The sequence below is a fragment of the Physeter macrocephalus genome, chromosome 11 (genome assembly GCF_002837175.3).
Source record: "Physeter macrocephalus isolate SW-GA chromosome 11, ASM283717v5, whole genome shotgun sequence".
In the NCBI taxonomy this organism is placed as follows: Eukaryota; Metazoa; Chordata; class Mammalia; order Artiodactyla; family Physeteridae; genus Physeter; species Physeter macrocephalus.
The window spans coordinates 38,092,197-38,119,035 of NC_041224.1; the positions used below are offsets into that span (position 1 = coordinate 38,092,197).

The 26,839-nt window shown below is 49.8% G+C and overlaps 1 protein-coding gene across 1 annotated transcript in view; it reads right to left on the reverse strand.

Moving 5' to 3' along the window:
- Positions 1–3,875: 3,875 nt before the first annotated feature.
- RASGRF1 (Ras protein specific guanine nucleotide releasing factor 1) overlaps positions 3,876–26,839 on the reverse strand; it is a 31,316-nt gene continuing 8,352 nt past the window's right edge. The window contains exons 6-12 of the mRNA XM_028495888.1: positions 25,489–25,592; positions 24,031–24,115; positions 20,692–20,889; positions 16,428–16,507; positions 9,828–9,945; positions 7,885–7,953; positions 3,876–5,198 (exon numbers count right to left, since the gene is read on the reverse strand). Of these exons, the coding sequence (XP_028351689.1) occupies positions 5,106–5,198; positions 7,885–7,953; positions 9,828–9,945; positions 16,428–16,507; positions 20,692–20,889; positions 24,031–24,115; positions 25,489–25,592 (747 nt within the window). The 3' untranslated portion in view covers positions 3,876–5,105. The remainder of the gene's footprint in view (positions 5,199–7,884; positions 7,954–9,827; positions 9,946–16,427; positions 16,508–20,691; positions 20,890–24,030; positions 24,116–25,488; positions 25,593–26,839) is intronic.

Below are 26,839 nucleotides of genomic sequence, written 5' to 3' on the forward strand. Positions count from 1 at the left end.
GCCTCTCACTGTTGGGGCCTCTCCCGTTGCGGAGCACAGGCTCCGGACGCGCAGGCTCAGCGGCCATGGCTCACGGGCCCAGCCGCTCCGCGGCACGTGGGATCTTCCCGGACCGGGGCACGAACCCGTGTCTCCTGTATCGGCAGGCGGATTCTCAACCACTGCGCCACCAGGGAAGCCCTGGAGTTTAGTATTTGATAAATGATTTTTCTTAAAGCAAACATGAAGATTTTGTTAATTTATAATTTATTAGTGTGTTATCACTGTAACTGAAAATGTTACTGAGACTTTTAAATTCAGTCTTGTGTAGAAAGAAATGTATTAAGCAAAATTATGTGAATAAATATCCCCACAAGATACATTGGAATGGTTAAAAAATACTGGAAGAGAGCTATCAGGGCTGCAACAGTGAATGTCTTTTTTTTTAATATTGAAAATGTCAACAACAACAAAATGCTGGCACCCACCTTCTACTTTCTGTCTCTATGAATTTGTCTCCTCTAGGGACCTCATATAAGTGGAATCACACAGTGTTTGTCTTTCTGTGACTGGCTTATTTCACTGAGCATAATGTCTTCAAGCTTCATCCAGGTTGTAGTAGATGTCAGAATTTCTTTCCTTTTTTATTTTCGAATTTCTTTCCTTTTAAAGGCTGAATACCATGCCATTGTATGTGTTTACCACGTGTGGTTTATCCATTCATCTGTTGATGGACACGGATTGATTACCTTTTGGTTATTGCGAATAATGCTACTATGAAAATGGGTGTACGATTATGTCTTTGAGACCCTGCTTTCAATTCTTTTGGGCAAATACCCAGAAGTGGGATTGCTGGTGTTATTGTTATTTTTAAATGAATTAATAAATAATTATTTAAATACTTTCCTGAAGTTTTAGTTTCAAATAAAATAATCAGTACTACAATTATATCTACTGATAGAACCCACTTATATGGTTTTTTCTGGGGGTGGGGAATCCTCAATAGTTTTTACAAGTATGGAGGGGTCCCTGAGGTCAAGAAGCTGAGAACTGCTCATCCAAGGTAGTGGGAGAGGCAATGAAGAGCTGTGAGCTGGCTGGAAAGATAACTAGGAGGTTAACATTGCCTGGATCAGGTGACCCTTTGAAGTGGGAGTCAGGGGTGACCTCTGGGTTTCTAGCTTGCATGACTGGTGGGTAGGGGTGCTGAAGAGGCCCAGGTGTGGGGAAGTTGATGAGGCCAGCCAGTTTTGTCCAGTTGAGTAAGGTGGCAGTAGGGCACCCAGGTGGAGGCACCTTCTAGGTAGTTTTTTTTTGAGGAGACTGGAGGGAGGCGTGAGCTGGAGTTAGAAACCTGAGCGCTGTTTGCTTCGTGTTTCTTCTCTTCAGCTGGGTCATGAGCTCTAGGAGGTCAGGAGCAGGGCGGGATGCTGGTTACCGAGGTATGCACGCCCAGGTGTTAGGTACATTTTTGGGGGCGGGGCGAGGGTAGGTCTGGGGGTACTGCTATACAGCCGAGACAACCACCACCCACCTCTCCAGACACTCCTTCCCCGGCAGCCAGAGAGGTCTTGGCAGGGCCACTGCTGGGAAGGAAACCGTGATCATTAGACACAGGGTGAGAGCAAAAAGCTGGAGAGGGGGCAGCCGGATGCCAATGGGCCACACATCTGCCATCGTGAAACCCACTTACCCCAAAGGATGCTAGAGGACCAGGTGCAATCTTTCTCTCGTGTACTGACCTTTTAAAAAGCTCCTTCGTGCAGTGGGATCCAGAGACAGCCTCCAAAACCAACCGACCGAACACAAACAAGCAGAGAGGGTAAACAAGCTCACCATCGCTCCCCACGAATGAGCTTATGGCCTGGACCAATGTTATTGCCTTTCTGGAACTAGAGCCATCCTACACTTCACTTGTAAAAGGGGCAGGTAGCCTTGTCAAGCCACACTGGATGGAACCTGAGGCGAGAGGAAACATCAGTAATACCTATCCTGTCTTTATGAAAAAAATTGATATTTTGTTCTTCACCGATTTTTTTACATTAATTTTGACATTTTTTTTTAAAGACTGTTTTTGATGTGGACCATTTTTAAAGTCTTTATTGAGTTTGTTACAATATTGCTTCTGTTTTACATTTTGCTTTTCTGGCTGTGAGGCATGTGGGATCTTAGCTCCCCAGCCAGGGATGGAACCTGCACCCCCTGCATTGGAAGGTGAATTCTTCACCACTGGACCACCAAGTCCCTGATTTTGACTTTTAAAAAATATTGCATTAGACTGTTACCTTTATGACTACGCTTTTTAGCAGTCCCTTATATTTCACACCCGAGGTGGGCATTTCTCTTGTCTCACCCTAATCCTGGCCCTGCACGCAGGGGAGTGTTCACCTCACAGCCTCTTTAACGATAGCATCATGGTTTCTCATTATCCAGATTTCAGGTCAGTTGTCCCAGCCTCAGGCAGCCTCAACACTGCCCTGCTGGACTGTGCTTGTGGTACTTGTCACGCTGCTCTGGGTATTTTAAAAAATTGTCCATGCTGGTATGTGGGATCTTTTAGTTGCGGCATGTGGGATCTAGTTCCCTGACCAGGGATCGAACCCGGGCCCCCTGCATTGGGAGCGCGCACAGAGTCTTAACCGCCAGGGAAGTCCCAAGGCAGGGACCTCAACTGCATTGTTCATAGCTAAGTCCGCAGTGCCTAAGATGACCTGAAACAGTCAGGGCTCTACAGATAGTTCACGGTTAGCAAGTGCTTGTCCCGTGCTCATCACCTCAGGGTAGCAGCTTGTAGCAGCACACTGAATCCTCACAGCAACCTTAACTGCTTTTCTGTGTCTGAAGAAAACAAGCCGTCATGGAGCCTGTTGGCTGCAGGTCCCAGGGAAATGGGTCTTGACACCCAGCGGGCTTCATGCCTGTCACTGAGGGTCGTGTTCTGGGCCCACCCTTCATGGGTGGTTGAGAGGACCAGGGTGCCTTCCCTGGGGACACGCCCATACTAGCTCTTCACCAGACAAGTGTATTCTTTCACGCTTCTGGGATTTTGCTGGTCCCCCTGCCTGGCATGCCCTCCTCGCCACCTTCTTCTGGAAAATCATCCCTACTTATCCCACACCCTCCTCACGCCTCTGTGGAGCTTTTTCCAACCCCCCCACCACTGTCCTTTCCTCCGAGGGGTCCCCAAGGCACTTCCTGCACCATCCTGTGACAGCGTGGCTCAAACCGTCTGTCTCTCTAGTAGCTTAAAGATGGCTGCACATTCTTTGTGGCTCTTCCCATCAAGAGGAGGGGCTTGATTCTCTTCCCCTTGTGACCAGGCTGGCCTTGGTGACGTGCTTGACCAATAGAACACTGTGGGTGTGATGTTCTGGGAATTCTGAGCTTAGGTCAGAAGAAGCCTTGCAGCTTCTGCCTGAGTCTCTTGGAAGGCTGCTCTTCAGACCCAGCTGCCATACTGTGAGAAGCCCAAGCCACGTGGAGAGGCCACGAGTGGATGGCTCTGGTTGACAGCCCCAGCTCAGCCCCCAGCTATGAGAGAGCACCATCTTGGACACCCCGTCCAGTCGAGCGTTCAGATGACTCCAGCCTCAGCTGCTCGGTGACTGGCACCTCACAAGGGACTCCAAGCAAGAACCACCAGCTGGGCCCAGTCAACCCACAGAAGTGTGAAAGATTGTTTTCAGCCATCACATTAAGTTTTGGAGCTATTTGTTCCTGCTGCAAATAGAGAACATCAACAGTCTCCCTCATCAGACTATGAGGACCCCCCAAAAGCAGGGATTCTGCCCTTATCACTCCAGATCTCTGGTCTGAGCCCAGGGCCTGATAAGGACCAAGTGCTCATCAAATATCCCTTGCGTGAATAAATGAAACCCATCAAAATTCCACCGTTCACCCTGAGATAGAATAGATTTATTAGCAAGAGGTAATCAGGAAACATATATTTTTACAAAAATGGAAATTTCTTTTTTCTTTCCAAACAAGCTGTAAGTTGAAATATTGTAGGACTTGAAATAGAATTCTCATACCCCTAGGTATTGCTTACAGCAAAAGTTGTCTGTTTGTCAGAGTGGAGCATGCCTGCCACTTCAGAGTTAACCTGTGTTTTCTATGCTGTACAATGTAAAAAATAGATGGTAATATTCACAGAATAAGCACTACAGTACTATATTCCTGCTAGAAGGCATTTAGACAGGACTACAGTATATGCAATAAAAACACTTGGTTATTGATTTCCTAATTCTACAGTGTGGTACTATTTTTCACAAGGCATACAGACTTGGAGCATCTCAACGTAAGCTTGTAGTGACCGTTAGGCGGCTCAAAGAGGAAAAGTGACATTTTTGTGTGTTCGCGACTTGCAGTGAGCGCTGGGCAGCCGTCGGCAGAAGTCGACACGACTTTGTGTTGTGATTCTGTTTTCCTCAGGAAGTTCCAGGGCCTTGTCCAGGGTTATCGAGACTGCTAGTCATGCTACCTGGTTTTATTCTCAGAGCCGGGAGCGACGTGGTGCCTGAACGAGGTGGTGGCCTCAGTGTCGCAGGGCGTGGTTCTCAGCGGACAGGACTCCTTTCCCTCCAGGTCACTGGGAGACACGGAGTTTTGAGACCTGCGATTTTGGCTGAAAAAGCTGCTTTGGAAATTGGCATCACCGTCAGCAGGAAGATTTATCGATGACTGGACTTCAGGGTACGGTTCCCCCTCCCGCCTCCCCCCTACCCCCCACCCTGTTATAACAGCTACATGGAACATGCCGGAGGATGCTGGGTGGCCAACTCAACCCATGGGCCTGGGCTGGGGACGGACAGAAGCAGAACTGGTGCCAAAGATTTGTGTATGCACGGACTCTGTTTTCCCTTTGGGGGAGAGTGAGGGGCTGGGGAGAACAGACTAAGAGTACAGTTGTTTCAAAGAAACAGGCACTGCAGGAAACGAGGGATGGGGTGCGCGGACCAAGTCCTAACCGGTGCAGAGATTCATATTTTGGTTCTACAGGAATCTAAGAACAAGAACGGACTTGTACTCTTGGAGAAGCACATACTAAAGAAGAAAATCCAGAGAAACCAAACGACTATGTACAATATCATATAGCACGTGTCCATGGCGGCGGGCTGGGTACAGCTTCAGGTGGGGAGTTTTGGTTCTATTCGGAGAGAACACTTGTAGAGACTTTCTTCGTCCATTACAAAAGATTGGTCCAGTAAATATTGCGTTACCTGAGAAAAGGAAAAGAGAAAAAGGAATGGCAGGGCGACGGGACCTCCATAATACTACGTGGACGTCAGGTGTCTCCCGGGAATCAGGCACTAGGGTGGAGGCAGGGAGGGGCGTCAGGCTTTGCACATGAGGCAGAGATACATTAAGCAGTGTTGTGTCTTCGTATTATTTTTCTTAGTATTATTTTTTGCCTTTTTTGCCTTCATAGTAATATAAAATCACATATAGTCAAAATGACTCTTGACCACCGTTTCTTTGGTTGAACATTGGTGAAATATTTGGGGCTCATATTAAAAAATCATCTCTATCTCTATATCTAAAATGTCAACTGTAGCATCTAGGTAGTGGATGTACGGGTGTTTACAATTCTTTCAATGTTTCTGTACGTTGGGAAAACGTACTTAAACACCAGGTTTATGTAACACCGAGAGAGATTCACCCAAGAGAAGCCAGTGGAAACTGAGGCCGTGTAAGGCAAGAGCCTCCCTTATTTTTCGTTTCACGAGTCTCACTCCAGGGCAAAATCTCAGAGTGGAAGATCAGGAAGTCACCACGTGAACTCAATTACTCTCCTTCCTCCTCCCTCCCCACTTCACACTGCGCCCAAGTGTTTTGCTGGATTCCTGTGTGTTACATGTACGATGAGAGATCAGAGCCCAGATCTCATAAGCAAACCCCACCCGCCCTTCGAAAAGAATCTTTCCAAGGCTCATTGACTTGTCAGTTGTTTGGAGCCGAAGCTTCATGTTTTTCCACAGAAACTCAGAGCGGAAAGAAGAAAACACATCATATTTCTTAGCACGGAATTGGGAATCTTCTGATAGCTACTTGAGAAAAATGAAGTCTTGGCTGTGAGCGTCTTTGCTAATGGACCCTCTGCTACTGTGAGGGACAGAACCGGCTCCCAGGATGCTGATCACCGGTCACAGATGAAATGATTATCGTGTCTGGTTAATGGCTCTCACCCAGCACATCTAGGAAGGCAACCTCAGACACCACCGTCTAGATGAACTCACATCCACTGATAAAGACGTGGCGATTTTACAGCCATGTGAAATAGACCAGACTTTTATAAATAGCTAGTAGCTTCCTGTGAACAGCCCTTTCTAGAGCACGCAATCTCAACCCTCCCAAACACTCTGGGAATCAGCAGACTGGTTAGTTAGTTTCCTCCCTCATGAGCATTTGTTTCCCTAAAATTTTTGCTTTAGCAGGAGACTGGCAGCAAATACCACCACTGCAAAGCTGTTAAGGAAAAGAGTCTGAGGGGCAGTAACATTTATTTGTATTGCATATGGAGCTCGAGGGCTAGTTTAAGAAGAGGCCAAGGCCTAATACGGTGCCTGGCACACAGTACATGCTCAGTAAATACTTGAGCGAATGAATGAACAAGGAAGAAGTGGCACAATTGGTTAACCCACTGATTTTTCTTCTCTTTGTGGCTATCAGCTATAAGACAGATAGTGAGTTCACAGAACATGGCAGGAAACAGGGCAAGTCTATCACAAAGGAAAGTAGAAGGGAAAAATACGAAGAGCTTGATTTTCTGCTATGCTCAGGAGTGTGTCTGGAGCTGGATATCTTTTGTGAGCTTCAAACTAGGAGGTTAAGAAGCTGGATGGAAAGCAAATACATCTCTGGGCAGCGTAAAAAAGTCATAGGATTTGGAGCCAGAGGCTGGATTAGCAAATCCCAGTTATTTTAACTGTAAAATGGGGCTAACGGCACAGGCTTTGCGTAGTGAAATGAGACTAATATGCCAACCTCTCTCCATACAGCCCCACCATCTTCTAAAAAATGCGTATTAATCCAGTCCTGTAAGTTCCTTTCAGGGCTTCCCACTCTCCTTAGGACACGGCCCCAGATCCTTCTAGAAGCCCACAGTCCCACCTGGCTCAGGCTTGTCTGAGGCTACTCATAGCAGCCGTCTGCGGTCTCTGTGCTTCTCAGATGGGCCCTGTCCCCCAACCCCAATACAGGCCCCTGGATTCACACTCTCACAGCACTCTCTGATTCGCGAATGTACAAGGTTTTTTTTCCCCCCACCTAGCCTACAGCAGCAAAAGACTGAAACAACCTAAATGTCCATCAGTACAGAGGATCGAATAAATACATGAATTTCTCTGCAGCCGTAAGGAAGAAGGAGAATGCCTCTGCCTCAACAGGAAATATCTCCAAGATATGTTATTAAGGGAAAAAAGAATGATGCTGAAGCAATGTATAGTATGCTATAGTATACATTATAGCAAAAAAAAGTTGGGGTGTGTTTGCATACACGCAAAAAAAATGGTGATACGGTTGGCTTTGGGAGGGGAACTTGGAGGCTGGGGGACTTTTTGCTGTGTGCCCTTTCTAGCTGTGAATTTTGAAACTGGTGAGCATTTCGAAAAGATGTGATAAACACTGCCTCTCCTGCCTCAGGGGAGGTCAGACATGATTATAAACCATCCCATGGCAGGTAAAAATCAGACAGGAGCTGAAAGATTAGCACAAGCGCAGTCCAAAGGAGGGGGAACTCAGGGCGGGTCAGGGGACAGGGGACAAGGAGGGTTTCCTAAAAGAGAGGGCCCAGGGAACTCGGGGGCAGAAAGTGGTTGGGTGTGGAGCGGAAAAGGCAGGAAGGAAGGCAGTGCAGCCAGAGCACTTGTGAAAAAGCGGAAGTGACTGAAAATGCTGCCAGCTTACCTTTGCTTGGTGCTCTATTTTGTAGGCAGTTTGTTGAAACTGGCGAATCTCTCGGATGATATGGGATATCTGCGGGAAGGAAGGAGAGGTTTGGAAGACAGTTTTCTCTTAGTACCCCCTCCCCCGACACCCCCCCAACCCATGCCACAGAACAGAAGGGGCATCAACAGCCACGTCTGCAGTCAGTCTCTTAATTCACTTCCTGGGAGACCCCACTGAGGCAGCATGAGTTTCTTTAAACCAGCAGCCTGCCTCAAAGGCTGACACTTGGTAAGAATCTATAAATCTACAGGGTATAAATTATAACACCGAGTATTTGTCCTTCTCTGACTTATTTCACTAAGCATAATACCCTCTAGGTCCATCCACTTCGTTGCAAATGGCAGAATTTCATGCAATTTATTTACTTACTGAACTACAGTTGATGTACAATATTATATAAGTTACAGGTGCACAATATAGTGATTCACAATTTTTGAAGGTTATACTCCACTTATAGGTATTATAAAATATTGGCTACATTCCCCGTGTTGTACAACGTAACCTTGTAGCTTATTTTATACATAATATTGGGTTGGCGAAAAAGTTCATTCGGTTTCAAGTAAAGACACATTTTTCATTTTTACCAAGAACTTTATTGAACAACATATTCAGTAACCGAACGAACTTTTGGCCAATGCAATAGTTTGTACCTCCTAGAGTTTCCTTCTTTTTTATGGCTGAATAACATTCCTCTTTCTCCGTGTGTGTGTGTGTGTGTGTGTGTGTGTGTGTTTGTATACACCACATCTTTATCCAGTCACATAATCTGTACAAATACTGAATTACTATGTCATATACCTGAAACTATCACAGTATTGTAAATGAACTATACTTCAATAAAAAAGATGCATATTCTGAAAGGTAAAAGGTATATTTAGTAGGATCACATGATAGATAATGAAGAAAGAATTGTTTTAAAGACTCAGAGATAATACAGTACAAGAAAATTACCAATCATTTTCTCTGAGTAATGAAAATAAATGAGTGATTTTTGTTGCTAAAAATAAAAAAGAATCTATAGGTTAATTATACTATGTGATTAAGAGAAAAACATACCATTTGATCAGTGGTGCTGGCTTATCCAACATCCTAAAACAGCCCCCCTCAATTCCAGCAACAGCTAAAGGCCTCAATTCCAGCAACAGCTAAAGGCCTCTGCCACTTTCTACGTGCCCACCATGTGTAAGACCACACAAAGGGGCTCCCCCATCCTGTTCCCAGGTCAGTGCCGCCAACTTGCCTTTGACAGAGAAACCTTACCTATTAAACAAAATCTCAGGAGGAACCCCTTGACACAGAACCGATAGAAACAGAGGCTCTCTAGTTGGAGTGAGAAGATGAGAAGTTTGGCTGGAAAGCAGGCTCCCTGCTGGAAGTATCCTCGTCTCCCCTCCCAGGGCCTAGACTCCTCTGGGGAAATTGGAAACCTACTTGCTTAGGAGGTGCTGCAGAAATGATTTTGCTGCGGCCACGTAACGCATGTGCTTACCTGAACAATAATGGATGGGGTGCAAATAAAGGGGCAGGCTTTGGAGTCAGACAGACTTGGGCCCCAGACCCGCCTCTGCCTTTTCCTTAGGGGTGACCTTGGGCTGGTCATTGATTACTCTAAGTCTCAGCCTGCTCACCTGTAAGGTGGAGAATAATAAGAGCACCCTCCCCTCAGACCGCGGGCATTAAAGGAGGAGATGCAGGTAGAGCTGGCTCAGGGCCTGCCAGATGCTAGCTGCTCGTTTGAGGAAGTGACTGTTCTTACTGGAGAAGCCGGGTTCAGGCTCCCTAGTGCGTGTGCCACGTCCAGTCGGCCAGGACTGTCGGGCACGGCTCGGGTGAGCCCGGGGCTTGGGTCTGGGTTTTGATGTTCCCCCCACCCCTGACCCGCTCTGCTGTGGGGAACGCACCATTCTCATCTTGGAGAAGTTGACCAGGCCGTCCTCCGTGTAGTTGGGCGTCCCCTCTTCGATGAAGGCCAGGTCAGTGAGGTACATCCCCAGGTAAGGGACACAGGGTGGGTCACAACTTTGAAGCAAATGGCATTAACAGAAGTTTTTCACTTAAAAACTCGAGCCTCTACCAAGAACAGAACACCCCGCATGCATCTCTCGCTTTGCTGGAGGGAAAGGGATTTCTATTCGCCAAGAGTAATAGCAGCTCTTGGGGCTCAGATTGCCAGCTGGGTGTGAGGGTCAGTCCTCCGGGGTGGTGGGGGAGACATGGTGCCTGCTGGGGCCTGGGGCGTCTCAATCAATCACCCCTCCCACCCCGAGCCAGAAGGCCCTCCTCTACCTCTCCGCTCTCCCTCCCAGATGGAGCCCTGGGGCTTGGCCGCCTGCCCCCTCCCAGCTCGCCTTTCTTTTCTGTCTCTCCACTGAAACTCTCAATCCCAATCCCGCCCTAGAATCACATCCTGGGGGGCTTCACGGCACCATGCCCATTCCTGCCAGTCACCACCAGCCGCCCCACCGAGCCCCTTGTCTCTTTCTTTCCCCAAGACTTCTCTGCCTTTACTTCTTCCCCATTGGGAACTCCGCCCACCCAAGCACTGGGCTGCCAGCGCAGGAAACCCTTGCCCTCTGAGATCACCATCCTGGATTTGGCTTCTGGGCGGGGGCATTGGGTGAGACGGCTCCCACGATCGGTGGCTCCCGGGGGATGGCTTTCGTGGGGATGGCACTCAGCAGTATGGGCCGGACCTCTCTGATCTGTGGCTCTGAAGCAGGGGCTCCTGTTACTGTTGCTGCACAACTTGTACTGCTGCCTCTGGGTGGGGTGCTAGGTTAAGGGGGTGATTCTGTGATGGGCCCAGTGGTCACTCTACTCTGGCAGAGCTCCAGATAGTTCGCCCAGGGGACTCCTCACATAGTGCTCCGCAGCCTCCTCTCAGCGCAGCACACAGGGACCCTCCTTTCCAGCCCATCTCACCTTTGTCTCCTTGTGGCAGTCCTGCCACTCCAGAGGAAGGGGAGGCAGGGAGGATGGTAGAGCGAGAACAGAAACCTGGCCTCTGTCCCTTGCCTGCTTGCTGTGTGACCCTAGGCCAGTTCTTTCCCTCTCTGGTCCTCAGGTTCCCCTCGTACCAGAGAACTGATGTTAACTAAGACAATTTTAGGTGATTTGAGAGTTGATTTTAGGTGACGCCCAGACACTGTTTAAATAAATTGATTCATATGATAAGAAACATTAGATTTTCACTCCCCCCCCCCCCGCCACTGCTCAAGGAGAGAGCTCATTTGGTGACAGCATAGCTTTGACACTTTCTAACACGTGCTGTTTTCCTCTTTTTTTCTTTTTGAACAAACAGTAACAGGTCTCACTCAGGAAACACCAGGATCTGGCCAGAATTTAATAATATTATTTTGATTTCACTGTATTTATTTTTTATGGTAAGCTTGTGTATTTATGGCAAATACACTGGTTTCCCATTTGCTGTCATGATATAGTTTTCCTTCTTATTTAAATGTATTTCTGGGAAAGAGTGAGTTAATTTAATTAAGTAAATGCAAATATAGCTGACACATGGGTATGGCAAAGTCTTGAAGGAGGTGGATGCTTGGAGTTTGGGAAACAGTGAGCAGGAGAAATGTTTTTGGAACTGTCGGTCTTGACCATTTCATGGGTGTTAAAACCAATTTGGTGAGTGTTGACCAGATTTTTTTAAAAATTAAAAAAAAGAGAGAATAGAGGATATCGGGGTTCATTGCATGGACTAAAATTGCTTTGTGAAATTTTTGTTCCTGGTATGCATATATGCATTTGTATATAGGGTCACTGTGAAATGTAATTTTTTTTTTTTTTTTTACTGTGAGTTGTGAAAAAGAAAAAAGAGCAAGAATCATACTGGTCACTGGCAGACCTCTCTGGGTCCTTCTGCATTATAGTCCATGATTGCTACATGCCTGGCTTTTCATTTCCTTTCCGTCAAACTCCAAGTCTGGAACACAGGCTGGTGGATCTGACGGAGAAAGAGTTCAAGGGTCTGAGCAGCCGCTCTGGAGCTGGAGGGCTGAGGCGGCGTGCTGACCGGCAGGTTCTCGGGGGTGCCACACTCCCCCTGCCCTTGATGGGAACCAGGTAGCCTGCAGAGCTCGAAGGACCTCTAATCTCAGATAGAGGCAGAAGGGGAGGCCGGGTGCTGCTTGCTGCTTGTGAATGACTGAAGGACGCAGGGTGTTTCTGGATACCTCACAGGGCCTCTGACCACCCAGACCAGTGAAAAAAGTCTGGGAGTCCTCTGGTCACTGAGGTGGGTCTCCCTGAGGTATTTACTGGGGTTTCTGATCCAGTTGTGGAAAGGTAATGGACGGGCAATTTAGTCACTGCAAGTGGCACTGCCAGCCCCAGCACCAAACTCTGTTCCTGTTTACTACCTTCACGGTGAGGGGTCCAGGGAACACCACCCTTAATTCAGTCATGTACACACACACACGCACACCCAACCAACCAAAATCCAGAGCCACGTAGGTAAATATATGGGGCTGTTGGAGTGGCCAGTGTAGGGGGCGGTGGGGACAGGTGTGGGGTACACGGGGCTGGTGGAGGGCCCCCAAAGGGCGCCACTGCGTGGAGACAGACCATGCTGAGAATCTGAGCGAGCAGGGGAGCACGCTAGGGGCTTCGTGTAGGCAAAACACCCAACCTATGGCTAGCTCTGAACTTTCCGTGTGGGCATCTGGCCCCTGTCAGGAGGGATCCAGCCTTGCCCTGGATCAGGGCGGGGCCAACAAGGCTGAAATCGGCGGGGTCGGGGGGGAGGGGCTTCCTCTTTCGGCAGAGCCCCGCCATGCCTGTGTCTGACGTTTCAAGGAGCAGAAAGAAAAGTGCCCCGTTCCCCATCCTAAAAGCTGCTCCTGGTGTTCCAGGCAGCGCCTAGACGTGGTGATACCTGGCATCTGGATCTTGTCTGTGGTTGTTTGGGGCCCCCGCACTTGATGTTTCTACCAAGAAATTCCTGCTGATGTGAAGGGGGATGAAAGAAACTAACTGGTACCGGCGACTGAAAGCGAGATGCAGCTGCCCGAGGGGCGCTCCAACCGACCCCAGGAAACGGGCGGTGACGGCACGGGTCAGCCCTCTCCTTCACCCCGTCCCCGCCGTGGGATGGGCTGCTCTCTCTTACAGGTCTCAGTTCTGGCATGGGGTGCAGGGAAATCAGGTACTCGAGTAGGTTATGGAAAAAAAACCAAAAGAATTTGTTTTTTGGCAATGTGTTGGCAGTGTGGGTGGGGCTCGGGGTCCAGTCCTGCTTTCTGCCTCCTGGATACTCCCTGCTCTGTTGTCTCATTAGCAAGAGACTGGGCTTTGCTCTGTGGCCACAGGCAGAAAATAAAGATGGAAACGGGTATTTGGCCTTGTGGGAGCCCCCGAGACTCTGGAACTCCAGGACTCTGGGTCCATCATATCAACGTAGATAGATGGATGTCCCCCCGTTTGGAGGTGGCTGCGTGGTGACCTGCTGGTCCGCTAGCAGACTCGCCCCTCCAGAGCTGTTTTCCCATCCTCCACTGACGGGAACGGAGGGGAAGGGCTTTCATGGCAGCAGCTAGCAGTGAGAGCCCGGCCCCTGCGTTCCTTCCATGGGCATCCTATTCAAGCTAAAGACAAAGGTGCAGATGAGCCCGTCAGAGTAGACGGACGGGCAAAACCGGAACTGGCCCCCAAAGAGCTGGTGACCACATTTTACTGCAAACGTAGTTAGCCCTCGGCCAAATGTTGTTGGCTGGAGCTGTGGGAAGTTTCTGGTCCCTGGACAGCTGAGAGGAGGGGACAGTCTCATGGGTTGGACCAGGGTGTGGTTTGGGGAATGAGAAGGGGAGATAACGTCCATCTGGGGGCACCCGGGCAGGGGACTGAAGCACTGTAGGTGGGCCAGGGGATATTTAAGAGAGTGGCCGGGGACGGGAGGCAGGATTTGGGGGTAAAGGGAAAAGGTCACGTGCTAGCCCGGCTGCTGGCACAAGGCTGAATGACATAATGACAGGCGAAAAAGGACGCCCAGGACATCAGAATGGGCCTGAGGACCTACGCGGTGGGGTCCGTCACGGGCTCCTTGTCTGGGTGGGTCACCAGCTGTGCCCACCACCTCACTCCACTCCCTCCGGCCCGTCCCGTGCCCGGTGAGATGAACCCCAAACCCTGACACAACACCGCTCTAAGTATAAACCTTAGTGCCTCCGAAGAAAGAGTGCAGAAACGTTTGCCCCAGTCTGTCCTTCCCCTGCCTGGCTTGGCCTATATCTCCATAAGGCAGGAACCTGGTTTGCATAGAGGTGCCCGAAGGCCACCTCCGCCCCGTGTGGCAGGGAGCAGAGGCGTCTGGGAGAGGCACTTACATAGGCCCACGGGTAACCTGAAAGAGGGAAGACAGTCAGGATGGGGACTCGGACAGAATGGGGGGCCACGGACGCGGTGGAGGCAGCGGCGGCGGTGGGCGAGGAAGCCATGTGAAGGAGGCTGATGGAGCGGCACCCTGCGGGCGGACGGACAGGTTGGTGAATGCACGGCGGGGGCAGCTCCCCGCAAGCACAGTCCACGGGGGCTCCGCGGAGCCCAGGCGGAGGAGAGACGGCCGGACAGCACAGATGGGTGGAACATCTGTCTGAGGACACAAATAAAGTGGAGATGGTCAAGGCAATGGCACACGGAGCCGGCACAAGGGACAGACCAGGTACGGCAGGAAGAAAACGAGAAAGGCAGACGAGGCTGGCAGGGCGGGTGTGTGGTGTGTCGGAGCCACCGGCGAGGCTGGAGGTGCTGGGTGGTCGCGGACTTCAGTGGCCTTGTACTGGCAGTGATCACGTGATCCCTCGCGGAAGGGAGGAAAGGCATTCCTGGGCTCTATAAGGAGCCGGGACCCTAGGGGTCTCCCAGGGTCTCTCCAGAGTCCAGCAAGTAGCCAGCCAGGCAGGGAGAGAGAGCGTGAGGGCCAGCCCAACGGGGCACACGTTCAAGTGCCCGAGGGGAACACGGTGGCAGAGACTAGTGGAGAAACCCCAGGCGCACATCTAACCAGAGTGAGCAAACCCACGTTTCACGTGCGTACGTGGCCACAGCATGTACCAACGGGCCGAGTCACCGCCGCCCTGGGAGAGCTGGCCTGGACCCTCATGGGATGTAACCTCGGGCAAACTGTAGAGCACTGGCCTGGGAGGCCAGCCTGGGCCGAGGCCCGGCTCTGCCACCACGGCCCCAAATCCTTGGGCCGGCCCCTAGCTCCTGAGTGTTCTTGTCTGGAGAAACATCATGGGAGAATCTGTCTCACAACAGTGGTTCTCAACGGGGGCGATTTTGCCTCCCTGAGGCTATCTGGCCATGTCTGGAGACCTTCTCGGTTGTCCTAACTGGGGGGGGGGGGGGACACTGGCATTTCATGGGTAGAGGCCAGGGATGCTGCTCAACACCCTTCTATGCACAGGACAGTGTCCCCACGACAAAACCTGTCCTGGTCTAGGGACCTCCCTGGCGGTCCAGCGGTTAAGACTGCACTTCCACCGCAGGGGGCGCAGGCTCGAGCCCTGGTTGGGGAACTAAGATCCCACATGCCGCGTGGTGTGGCCAAAAAAAAAAAAAAAAAAAAAACCCGGTCTAAAGGACAAAAGGGGCCAGGTTGAGAAGGTTTGCCTCCCTGAGGCTATCTGGCCATGTCTGGAGACCTTCTCGGTTGTCCTAACTGGCGGGGGGGGGGGGGGACACTGGCATTTCATGGGTAGAGGCCAGGGATGCTGCTCAACACCCTTCTATGCACAGGACAGTGTCCCCACGACAAAACCTGTCCTGGTCTAGGGACCTCCCTGGCGGTCCAGCGGTTAAGACTCTGCACTTCCACCGCAGGGGGCGCAGGCTCGAGCCCTGGTTGGGGAACTAAGATCCCACATGCCGCGTGGTGTGGCCAAAAAAAAAAAAAAAAAAAAAAATCCTGGTCTAAAGGACAAGAGGGCCGAGGTTGAGAAGGCCCCACCTCACAGGCAGTGTTAATGGGGCTGCACACACCATGGCCAGGCAGGGCACAGACTTTGCAAACTGTAAGGTGTAAATTACCGGTAAAACCGTATTTCTTTGATTCCAAGATGCCTTTGTGTGTGAAATGCACTCTTGTCTTGATGACTGATTATCCAGTACAAAAAGGAAACACAATCATACGAAACAAATACACTGACTGTGAGATGCAGCCTGATGTCAGAACTGGTAAAATGTAAAATAAAATGTGCATTTTGGAATCAAGGAATCCAGCACCACTATTATCATCATCACAGCTACTGCACGTCTCAAGACTATTCCTGTGCCTCTCCTGGGAAATGCCCTGACACCTTGGAATTCCTCTGGTAGATGATGGAGGACACAGCTGACCTGCCCTGGGGGTCTGGGATGTGTAGGGGTCGGTCTTGTGGGCAGACAGATGGACAGACGGACAGACCTCCTGCTCCAGTCAGGGGTGGCACGTGAATGCCTCTGCAGTGTGGTTCTACAGTTTTAAAAATAATGGTGACAAAATGACACACACTTACTTTTTCAGAGCTTCTCTCAGATTCTTAAATCTGCCCTCTGACGACACAAGCTTTTGGAGCTTATCAATCAAAGCTTTTGTCTAGAAGGAATTAGAAGTATTTACTAGCACATAGCACACATCAAGGCCCGCGACTCTGGCCCACACTCCAGGGCTGCGCTTTGCCTCCTCGAGATACGGCACGGGGATCTGGGGACTTCCTGCGTCTGGGGACTTGACCCTGAACTCCTGAGGAGGCAGACATGGATCTTTGTTTTGCTTGCCCGTGTTCATACATCTTTCAGAAACATGGGAGTAGGGCCAGGAGGGTCCAAGCGTCAGGGTCCTGAGACCTGGGGGGTTGGGAAGGACTTGGCGGGGGTAACTCCAAGGAGCTGGACCCGGTACGGGGCGTGGCCGATGTGTCATCATCATGATCTTTCTCGTGACTGTACCCAAAGGACGTGACCATCTTCTCATAGCTTCACTTTGATATATCAGGAACACCACCCAAATTTAAGAATCAAGAAAAAAAGATGGCAGATGAACTGATCATCAAAGGAGAAAAGACTCTGATGGAGAAGAGGAAACCCTGCAGCAAAGGGTCCCATCTGCCAAATGACCAGGCCAGGCCCTGCCCACAGATCAGGCCGGAGCAACTTGGGTGGCTGGAGTTTGTCTTAAGGGACCAGGCGTGTGCCACAGAGCATGTCCTGGGTGGAGCCTGGCTTTGTGCTTCTTCTCCTGCATGACCTGGGGAAACCCCTCCACCTCTGAGGTCCTCTGCGCCCTCATTCATAAAACGGTGAGATGACTAGTGACCACCTTTCCAGCTCTAATCCTCAGAATCCAGAAAGTGGTTGAGAAACCGGGCGGGAGACCAGCCGTGCGTCTTATTACCAGAGGGGCTAGTCAGCCTGGAGGGGACACTGGACACAGAGGCCAAATACACCCCTGATCCTTGGGTCTAATTTTTACCTGAGAAACCTGCCTGCAGAAAACGACAAGCTAAATCTTCCTTCTGATGGAAGAAGAGGTCAGTGTGAACTCTTCAAGGAGAAAGGATGGCAGAGCACATGGATCTGCTCGGTCCCTCCTATCAATCCGAAGTCTTGTCGCCTGGTTTGGACTGACCCTGCTCAAAGCAAAAATTTATTCTGGATCTGGTGAAAGAGCCGCAGGCCAGGATGGAACAAGCCCCACCAAGCCAAGGGCAGATGATTCTGCTTTCACCTGAGATGACCCTTCTCAGACGCCCAGGCCAACCTCCACCCCAGGCTCTCAGCTGCCCTCCTGCACTTAATCTCTTTCCAGAGCTGTGCTCTTGCATCCTCTTCTTTCCCCTCCACCTGCAGAGACACGAGATGCTGCAGCTTGAGGCCAGATGTGGGGTCTGAGTGTCCAGAGCCCTCAGTGGACTCTGTCGCCCACCCTCAGCATGCCCGTGGGCGAGTTACCACTCCACTCACTTTGCTAGGTTTTGACTTTCGTATCTGGAAAATGGGAGGGTAGGTCCAGGTGTTCCTTAAGGGCAATACTCGTTCAGACAGTCCAGAATTGTGGGTGACGTAAAAGCTACACAGCCACATAGCTCCAGGTGAAGCATCACCACGCTTAGAGACCATGCAAATGTACAAAGGATATTCTGGTGGGTGGGGTTTCTGCATACACTTGGGGCCAATTTGTGGCTCTGAGGCGGGCACACTTTGGTTTCTTCCGCACCTGTGTGCTCACTTGAGGTGTGTGTCTGCTTCTCTTCGGGTTGTTGTTCTCTGTCCAGGAAGGAGATTTGTATCCTGGGATGCCACTGGATTTTCCCAGCTGCTGCTTAGAAAGTGTGTTCTGACTTGAAGCAGCTCAAGCATCTTCTGGCCATGCCAGGAGCTTCCATCCTTTGAGGCTCACTGGGATAGCAGGCCACCTGGGGCCTTGGGCATCTCTGCTGGAGTATGGACACCAGTGAGCCCAAATATGGGGGCACTTGGAATATGTCTCTGGAACCAGAGACCAAGCAAGGAGTCTGCCTTGGAAATAGTGTCAGGAAGAAAGATGATTATATATGGCCTCTCAAATACCATCCTTTCCTGTTCACCCAACAGGACTTCTGGATGGCCAAGGCTGCTCCTTCCAAAGAAGCCAAAAAGTATAGTTAGTCAAAGAGAGGCTTATGTCTCTACTGAAATCCAACCATTCCAGGGAGAGGAAACACATATAACTGCATTAGTCATCTGCATCATCCTATGGAGATGCATCATCTGATCCTTTCCTGAGGGAAAGTTTTGTTTTCAAAGAGGATGGGAAGAGAGGTTGGAAGAAGAAAGGGGAGGGACCGGACATCCCAAACGAATTCTGACTCCCTGACTCTTGCCAAGGCTAGACTGGACTTGGACACAGGCTTTTCTGCTTTGGGCCGGCACATTTAAGGGAATGATAAAAAAAAAAAACTAGCTGCTGAGGCTACATTTCAGGTTGGTCTAAGAAATGTGGCCATCTTGGCCTATGGGATACCTGCAGAGGGACAGCGAACTGTTCCTGGTTGGTGTTGACCAGGCCACGGCCATGGCTACCCAGAAGCTCTTGGAGCCGGGCGCTATGCACACGGACAACTATAGCACAGACTGAATGGCTGGGAGAAGCCAGTGTGGTCCAGTCTGCCATAGAGGTTGCAGGCCTAGATGCGTTTTCAGAGGCATCTTTGATTTTTGGACCAGGCTGCTGGCTGGCCCTAGGTCTTGAATGACATCCTGGAAGGAAGGCCAGATCACACACCTCGACCTCTAACTGCCCTCCATTTGCACTCTCCTAAGAGAATGGAAGACTTCAGGATGGTCAAGGCAGTTCCCTCCCAGCTCTATGACAAGGGTGATGCTGGGGAATGAGGCCAAGAAATTCCCGCACCCCCAGAAATGGGGTAGGAAAATGGAGCCTGGTCTGCGGGCTTCTAGAACAGATGACATCATTCCGATGGAATAGGGCAGGAGAAGAAAGATGCTGACCTGAAATGGGTCCCTCAGACTCTGCCCATAGCCATGTCTGAACCTCGACAGACCGATCAGCCTAGATGACTCAGAGGTTCTGTGGCAGCCTCGCTCAACCCCTGACTTCAGGAGTTCATGACACTGTGTGCCACGTGTGGCCAGATGTGCCTGCTCACCTGAGCTCCCGCACTTGCAGCCTCTGTTCTTTCTAGAAGCCCGCTCACAAGAGAGACATCTTCTGGTTTTCGTCCTGACCCTGGCATCTCTGTGTGCTAAGCAAGAGGCCCAGCCTCACTGGATGGAAGGGGTACTTTGCAGTCCTGCTGTAATCTGGAGCTCCAGTGATTGGCTGGCAGCGGAAGGGCAGCAGAGATGTCCCAGGGCTGTCCTGAGATTGGCTGCTTATCTAAGTAGGAGGGATTTATGGACCTGCTGCCTGCCTGGGGAGTAGAATCATGCCCTGCCATTGGCACGAGGAGAGTAGCGAGGAGCAGGGGAGAAACAGAACTATGAGGGGGGTGAGTCCAGGACGGTCCAGATGGGACAGGCCCCTTGGAGACCCTGGGCCCCACACAGCCCACCTGGCTGTAGGACCAGAGACACTATAACCAAGTTACTGGTGCCTTTGGAGGCTTACCCTGTCCCTTGGTGATCACTGTCCAGCTTTCTGCCAACATGCAGGCTGGGGCTGGGACACCCAGTGCACCCAGAAGGGAGGCGGCCTAAGTGTCCCGTTGTGCTCTCCTTTCAGGAGAGCTGCCTCCTCATGACCCCAGGGCAAGGAGCTTTACTCCTGAGGAAGATTCCACCTTATGGTTTTTCAGAATCAGGTTCTGAGTGAATAAAGATCAAGCCCATATTTAAGATCACATACTCTCTAATGGGTACCAGGGACAAGTTAACTCTCTGGGGCCCAGAAGGCTGGTGAGATCAACATCCGAGGAAAGGACTTGAAGGATCATCTGGCCACCATCTCGGTAACCTGCAGATCTGGACTGAGATCCCCAAGAAGTCACCATTCTTTTGTCCCAACTCAAGAAAAAGAGTGTTGGGACCAATAATCACTGCCCTATATCCCACTTTGGCATATTGATTATTCAGGTGGGAATTAAAGTCCCACAAGGTCCTAGTGCCACATGGGTTGGCCTGACATCTGGTCCCAGGTGAAATAGGAGAAGAGGTTCTCTGTTTTACCTGGGAGTACTGGCCCTCACCCTGTCCTTCATCCACCTATGGATGGTGGCCCTCTGGTCTCTCCGCCCCAGACCCAGCCCAGACCGTCAGGCCAAGCTGGCTTCCTGCCCGCACCTGCTTAGAGACTTTGAGCCATGTCTTTTTCAGCCGGAAGATTGCGCTCCGGTTCATGGATGAGGTGATCTCCAGAACAGCATTGTAGTTGTGTAAGCATCGGCATATGTCAGCCACGGCCACCCACTTCTCGATGGCGCTCACCCTCGCATTGATGTCCTCATTGTGGATGATTTCTGAAGCAATCAAGTTACTGATCTTTAAGCCCATGCAATAAGATAAGAAAAAAGTAAAAGGAGTAAGTATTGTAAAGATGATAAATCACCATTATTTGCAGATTAAGTGATTGTCTGTTTGAAAATTCCTGGAAGAAGGAATTGGAAAACTGCCAGAACAACCAACAGAGCTCATTAGGGTAGCTGGTTAAAGACTCAATATACAAAAATGATTTTTTAAAATATATTAGCAATACCAATTAGAAAATACAATGAAAAAAGATACCATCTTCAAAATACCAGTGGGAATCTGTAAATTACCTGGGACCTGTAGTGAGAACTATGTAGGATGCTACATGAAAAATAAATAAAAATAACTTTTATTACCAAAGGTAATAAAATAATTGATTAATGAAGAAAAAGATTAGATTCCAAAATGGTTAATTGTAAATACGTCTTTTTTCAAAACTAATATACAAGTTTAATGCAATCCGATAAAACACGCAATGGGAGTTATCTTGAAAACTTGACAAAGTAATTCTGAAGTTTATCCGGAAGAACAAAGAGTTAAGAAGAGCCAAGCTCTGAGGGAAACTCCCACCATACAACTAAAGCTTGGATAGGACACACACTTGGGGCATCCCTGGTTTCACATATCCAAGGACTACTCTACTCCTGCACAGCAAACAATCACATACACACAAACAAACTAAATGTGGACTGGACATGGAGCAGCCAGCGGGTAGGAAGCTGGGGCCAAAACATCAGGGAGCTACAACCACGAGGAACTGGGGCAGCAGGAAATACTGGACCTCCCTGTACATTTCTTCGCAATTTCCTATGAATCAATAATTATTTAAAAATAAAAGTACAAAAACCACGACTTGTTATTAAAAAAATAAAGGTGATTAAAGGACAGTTACCAATAAATATAAATTGTAGGGCTTTACCACCCAGAAATACTCTTCTTTAGAAAAATTTTTAAAGGATGTATATAAAGAAGAATGAATTATAAAACTATTTAAGAAGGGAAAACTAATGAAGAGAATCAGGGAAGAATGGTGGTACAAAATAGCACACATATTATAAGCCTTAATTAAATTGAAGTAGTATTTTTTTCCATAAAGAAAACACTGAATTCAAAACAGTTTTACATATGTTATATAACTTTTTTAAAGGAATAGAGTAGTCAAATCTTCCAGAGAAGAGAGAAAAAAGGAATACCTGCCAATTTATTCTATGAAGCCAGTACAATCTTGATACCAAAACCAGATACAGAAAATACAAGAAGGAAAAATTACACATCCATTTGTTTAATATAACATGAATATTTTAGATTTGTCCATGGAACACAAGGATGGTTGAATATTAGAGAAAACTCTGTAACTGTCATTCATCACATCAACAGATTTAAGGGAGAAAAACCATATGACCATCTCAATAGATGCAGAAAAAATTTTGATAAAATGCAGTATTCATTTATAGTAAAAACCATTATTAGCAAACAAGGAATAAGAAAAAGAATTTCTTTAACTTGATAAAGAAAAAAACATTATCCTAAGCAGGGAAATATTAGAAGCATTCTCTTTAAAACCAAGAACAAGATTCACTATCACCATTTCTGTTGAACATTGTCATAAAGGGCCAGGTCTGGAGGCACCCAGGGTGCAAATGCATGCACCCAAGGGTGAACAGTCCCTTAAATTTTGCCCCCAGGGCACCTCATTCAACTTACCCTAGTTCTAGCCCTGATACTGGAGATCCTAGACAGTACCAATCAATAAGATAAAGAATTAAAGACAACAGGACTGGGAAACAGCAAAGACAAAACAAAACCAAACCCCGGGTCAGGGGGAGATTAAGAAACCGAGTTTCAGGCCATGAATATCACCTTCAAAGAGGTACACATGCTGTGTACCCGAAAACAAAGAAAGGTAGATTTTAACAGAGATGGCCAAATGCCAGGTAGCGATGAGGTAGCCCTCTGGATGTGGATTGTGTGGGTTCAAAGCAGGCTCTCCTGCTGATGACTGGGGGTGAAATTTAACTTCCTTGAGCCTCGGTTTCTTCAACCGTAACAGAGAATTAGACAAAAATGAGAATAACAGGATTAAATGAGATGATGCTTACGAAACCCTTGGCATAGTGCTTAGCACTATGGTCAACATTCAATAAATGCTCACTTCATATTCTCACCTTTTACTTATGTGAGTCCTGGGCACTCACGTAAGTGAGTGGGGCGGGGGAGGGGAGAGGGAGGGACTTTTGTTTCTCGGCTGCGCCGTGCGGCATGTGGGATCTTAGCTCCCCAACCAGGGATGGAACCCATGCCCCTTGCATTGGAAGGGTGGAGTCCTAACCACTGGACCACCAGGGAAGTCCCCGGAGAGGGACTTTTTTGCTGCCTGGTGCTGTGGTTGGACTTCTGGGTCAGGCGTCGTCTGACTCAGGCCTTGTGTGTGTTTCCTGGGGCCTCGCCCGTGTTTCCTGGGGCCTCGCCCACATCCATCGCTTCCTCTCTCCTGCTATACACCCTGCTCTCCATTCTGTGGCTGTGTTCCCTGTCGGGCTCCTCCCCTGAGCTGCAATACCTGGGTCCTCCTTGTTTCCTCCAGGCTGCCAAGGACCTTCCCAGGATGAGGGTCCACCCCGGCTGTGCTTGACATGATGCGGCCTTGACCAGGCGGTCAGGACAGGTGGATTCACGTGCCTCCACTTCCTGCCGTCAAAAGCTCTTGTGTTGATGGTTAAATTCAACAACAGAGGAATGAAGATGCTGAGTGCAAATGCCCTCAAGGCTGTCACAAGGCTGGGGGTGGATGGGTCCCCGCGGGTGCAGGGGTTGGAGCTTGGGCAAATGCGGGGAAGTTGCCGGGAGAGACTTCTTCCTTCTGGCTGTGGCTGTACAGCAGAGGAAGGGCACGAGCTACCAGACACTGGTCAGGAGACCTCAGGCATCTGCCCTTCAGAGTCTCGGTTTCTTTGTATCTAAAGTGTGATAACAGCCCCCATCTTTTAGGATGGGCGTGAGCTTTAAATGAAATTATCGTGCCCATGAATCACAGAGCTGGAGACGACCCAGGTGGTCTGGTCCTAGCCAGGTGTACAGCCCGTTCAGAGGGTCTCACCGAAGAGAAACCTGCAGAGAAAGGCACTGCACCCGCTCCCCTACCCCCATACTCACATCATTGAAATGCTTAGTGGTTTTCATGATATAAGGGGTCCTTTCATTCTTTTCCAGTTTCATCCATCCTTGTCCAAAGAACTCCCTGTAGGAAGTAAGGGAGAAACGCAGGGTGGATGAGGTTAGGTTTGCCTTGCTGATTTCTCTGCTTTGAGTTCTCTGCTTTTTGAAGTTGTCATTTCTGGGGAGTAACTTTCTGCAGAGCCCTCGAGAGGAAGCGACCCTGGGGTCAGGTCTAGCTCTGCCTCGTACCAGCTGTGTGGCTTCGGGTAAGCCCTTGATATCTTGGGGCCTCAGTTTCCTCATCTGTGAAACGGGAATAGTGACAATACTTTCCTTACAGGGTTATCATGAGGCTGAAATGAGATACGGTGCGATGGGCACATCAGATCTTGTTTTGGATCTTGTTTCTGAATGGGAGAGCTCCCGTTTTAAAGTCACCTTGCAGAAGCTGGTCTGTAGAACAGGGAGGACAGAAGGCCACAAAAAAGGGCCAGATGGAAGTATAAAGGAGCTTGCAAGCCAAGCCAGCAGAGTGTTCTGGTAATGGTGACCTCATGGGACCATAGACCATCCAGGCCTCCAGGAGAAGCTCCTTATTTGATAGTGACTGTGAGAGTGACCTGGATAGAGTTCCATGGGGAGGAGGGAGCAATAACTACTGTCAGAAATAACTGCTGTCTCTACGTGCAGGAGATGTGGCAGGTTTCTAAAATGCCGACACTCTCTGTCTAGGTGAGGTAGTGCCCTAGTCAGTGGGGGCCTCTGTGTGTGCCAGGTGGGGCTACCTTTCTGGAAAGCAGAGATCAAAAGTCCTACAATGATTCATAACCTCAGAAGCAGTGATTCCAATTTCAGGAAACTATTCTAGGACAATTGTCAGAAGCACTTATTAAAAACGGTCTCTTTACGGATACCATTTTGGTGTATCGTTAGGCGAATAAAAGGTGGTACAAAATATATGTAGGTGGTATAGTTACGACGAACAGCTGGGGGTGATTGGCTACTGGCCAGAGCAGGTAACAACCAGGCCTTGGGGCTGCTTCAAAGTCCAGAGAGCCCCGCCAGAGTCTGCTCCTGCACATGCATACACACCGACACACACTCATGCGTGTGTGCACATTTGCTCACAGGTACATGTGTGCACACACGTGAACACATACTCCTTTTCTAGACCTCCAGGAAAGGAGTGCCGAATTAGAGATGCTTCTGGAAAAGTGTGTGTGTGTGCGCGCGGGCACGTGCACGTAGCTGGTAGGTAAGGACCGAACTTGGGGACAGGAAAGGGGATAGGCATCCTCTCTCATCCCTGCCGGCACATGCATTTTTGTTTCAAGCTGTGGAGAATCAATCCATGCAGCTCTGGAAATCTACTGCTCATGCTTCAGGGATGGGAATTCAGCCAAAGACGATGCCCGAGGAGGAAGGGCAGGGTGTCTGTCACCTGCACCCACTCACTCATAAGGGATCTTCTTGAAGACCAGGTGGTCCAACAGGGTCAGCTGCTCCGCGATCTCCAGGGCTGAGTGGTTTTCAAAGGGCTCGGCCTTCATGCCTTCAGCCTGAGAGGAGCAAGGTCCCAGTTAGGCCCATGAGGGACACCTTCTGGTTTTTTGGCCACTTCTTGGAGGGCATCTCCACCTCGATTCTGGTGAGTGGGTGGGTGGGGCGTGACTGGGGAAGCCCCCCGCCGGCAGACCTGCTCAGGGGAGATGAGGACGGGACGGAGGGGGCTGGGAGTCACTGTCTGTCGTGCTGTGTGTGTGTGTGTGTGTGTGTGTGTGTGTGTGTGTGTGTGTACGCGCAGGCCTGTGCTGTGCTTCAGGGTCACTCGTTTGGTCATCACTTGCCCCCAGAGCATGGACGAGACAACAGAGGCGTCCAGAGATTAATGACTAGCCCAAGGCAATCAGCCAGAAACAGGCCAACTGAGACCGGAACCCAGGCCATCTGACTCCAGGCTGTGGTCTGTCTCTCCCTTCAGGTCCTGTCTGGGTCCACAACTGGCTCCATAAAATTTCTTTTTTTTTGGGCTGTGCTGCGTGGTGTGCAGCTTGTAGGATTTGTGGGATCTTAGTTCCCCAACTGGGATTGAACCCGGGACCTCGGCAGTGAGAGCGTGTAGCCCTAACCACTGGACCTCCAGGGAATTCCCCATAAAATTTCCTTTTAAAATTCATTAGCAGAGAAGAACTCAGCGGTGTGATTACCTCCTGGGACAGTGCCCCCGTCCTGTGCCCAGAAGACAACTGTCTGTCTTAGTCCTGGGTACCATGCCCCTGCCCCCAGGGCCACCATGGACACCACCTTTAAAGGTGACCACTACCTGAGCCCCCCGATCAGGGGAAATCCTCAGCAAGCACTGGTGAGGGGGCCAGTGTCCCCAGGGCAGGGATTAGATAAGAGGAGGCCCAGGGCACAAAGGCCTCTGGAAAGTCTGCTGGATCTGGGAGAGGCTGGAGGGAGCTAGAGAAAATAGGGGGAGGGGACAACTGTGCAGTCTTGGGAAGAGAGTCAGGACCAAGAATGTCCTTGTTCTCCCCCTTGGGGCCAACTGGGCTGCGTGGGAGGAGAGGGGCCAGCTACCCTGCCCAGAGGGCCCGGCCAGCCGGCTGAGCCCCTGGAAGCTGCACTAATCGCAAGGAAAGTGGGGCGACCCCGAATCAAGGGAACAAGCCCCCTCTCCTGGACGGAGTCTCTCCCTCCCACTTCTCGGCAAACAGTTATCCAGAACTGCCCTGCCAGGTCCTCACGAGACACCAGAGACAGAAAGACCAGGAAACACGTCCCTGGCTTCAGGAGCTCCAGT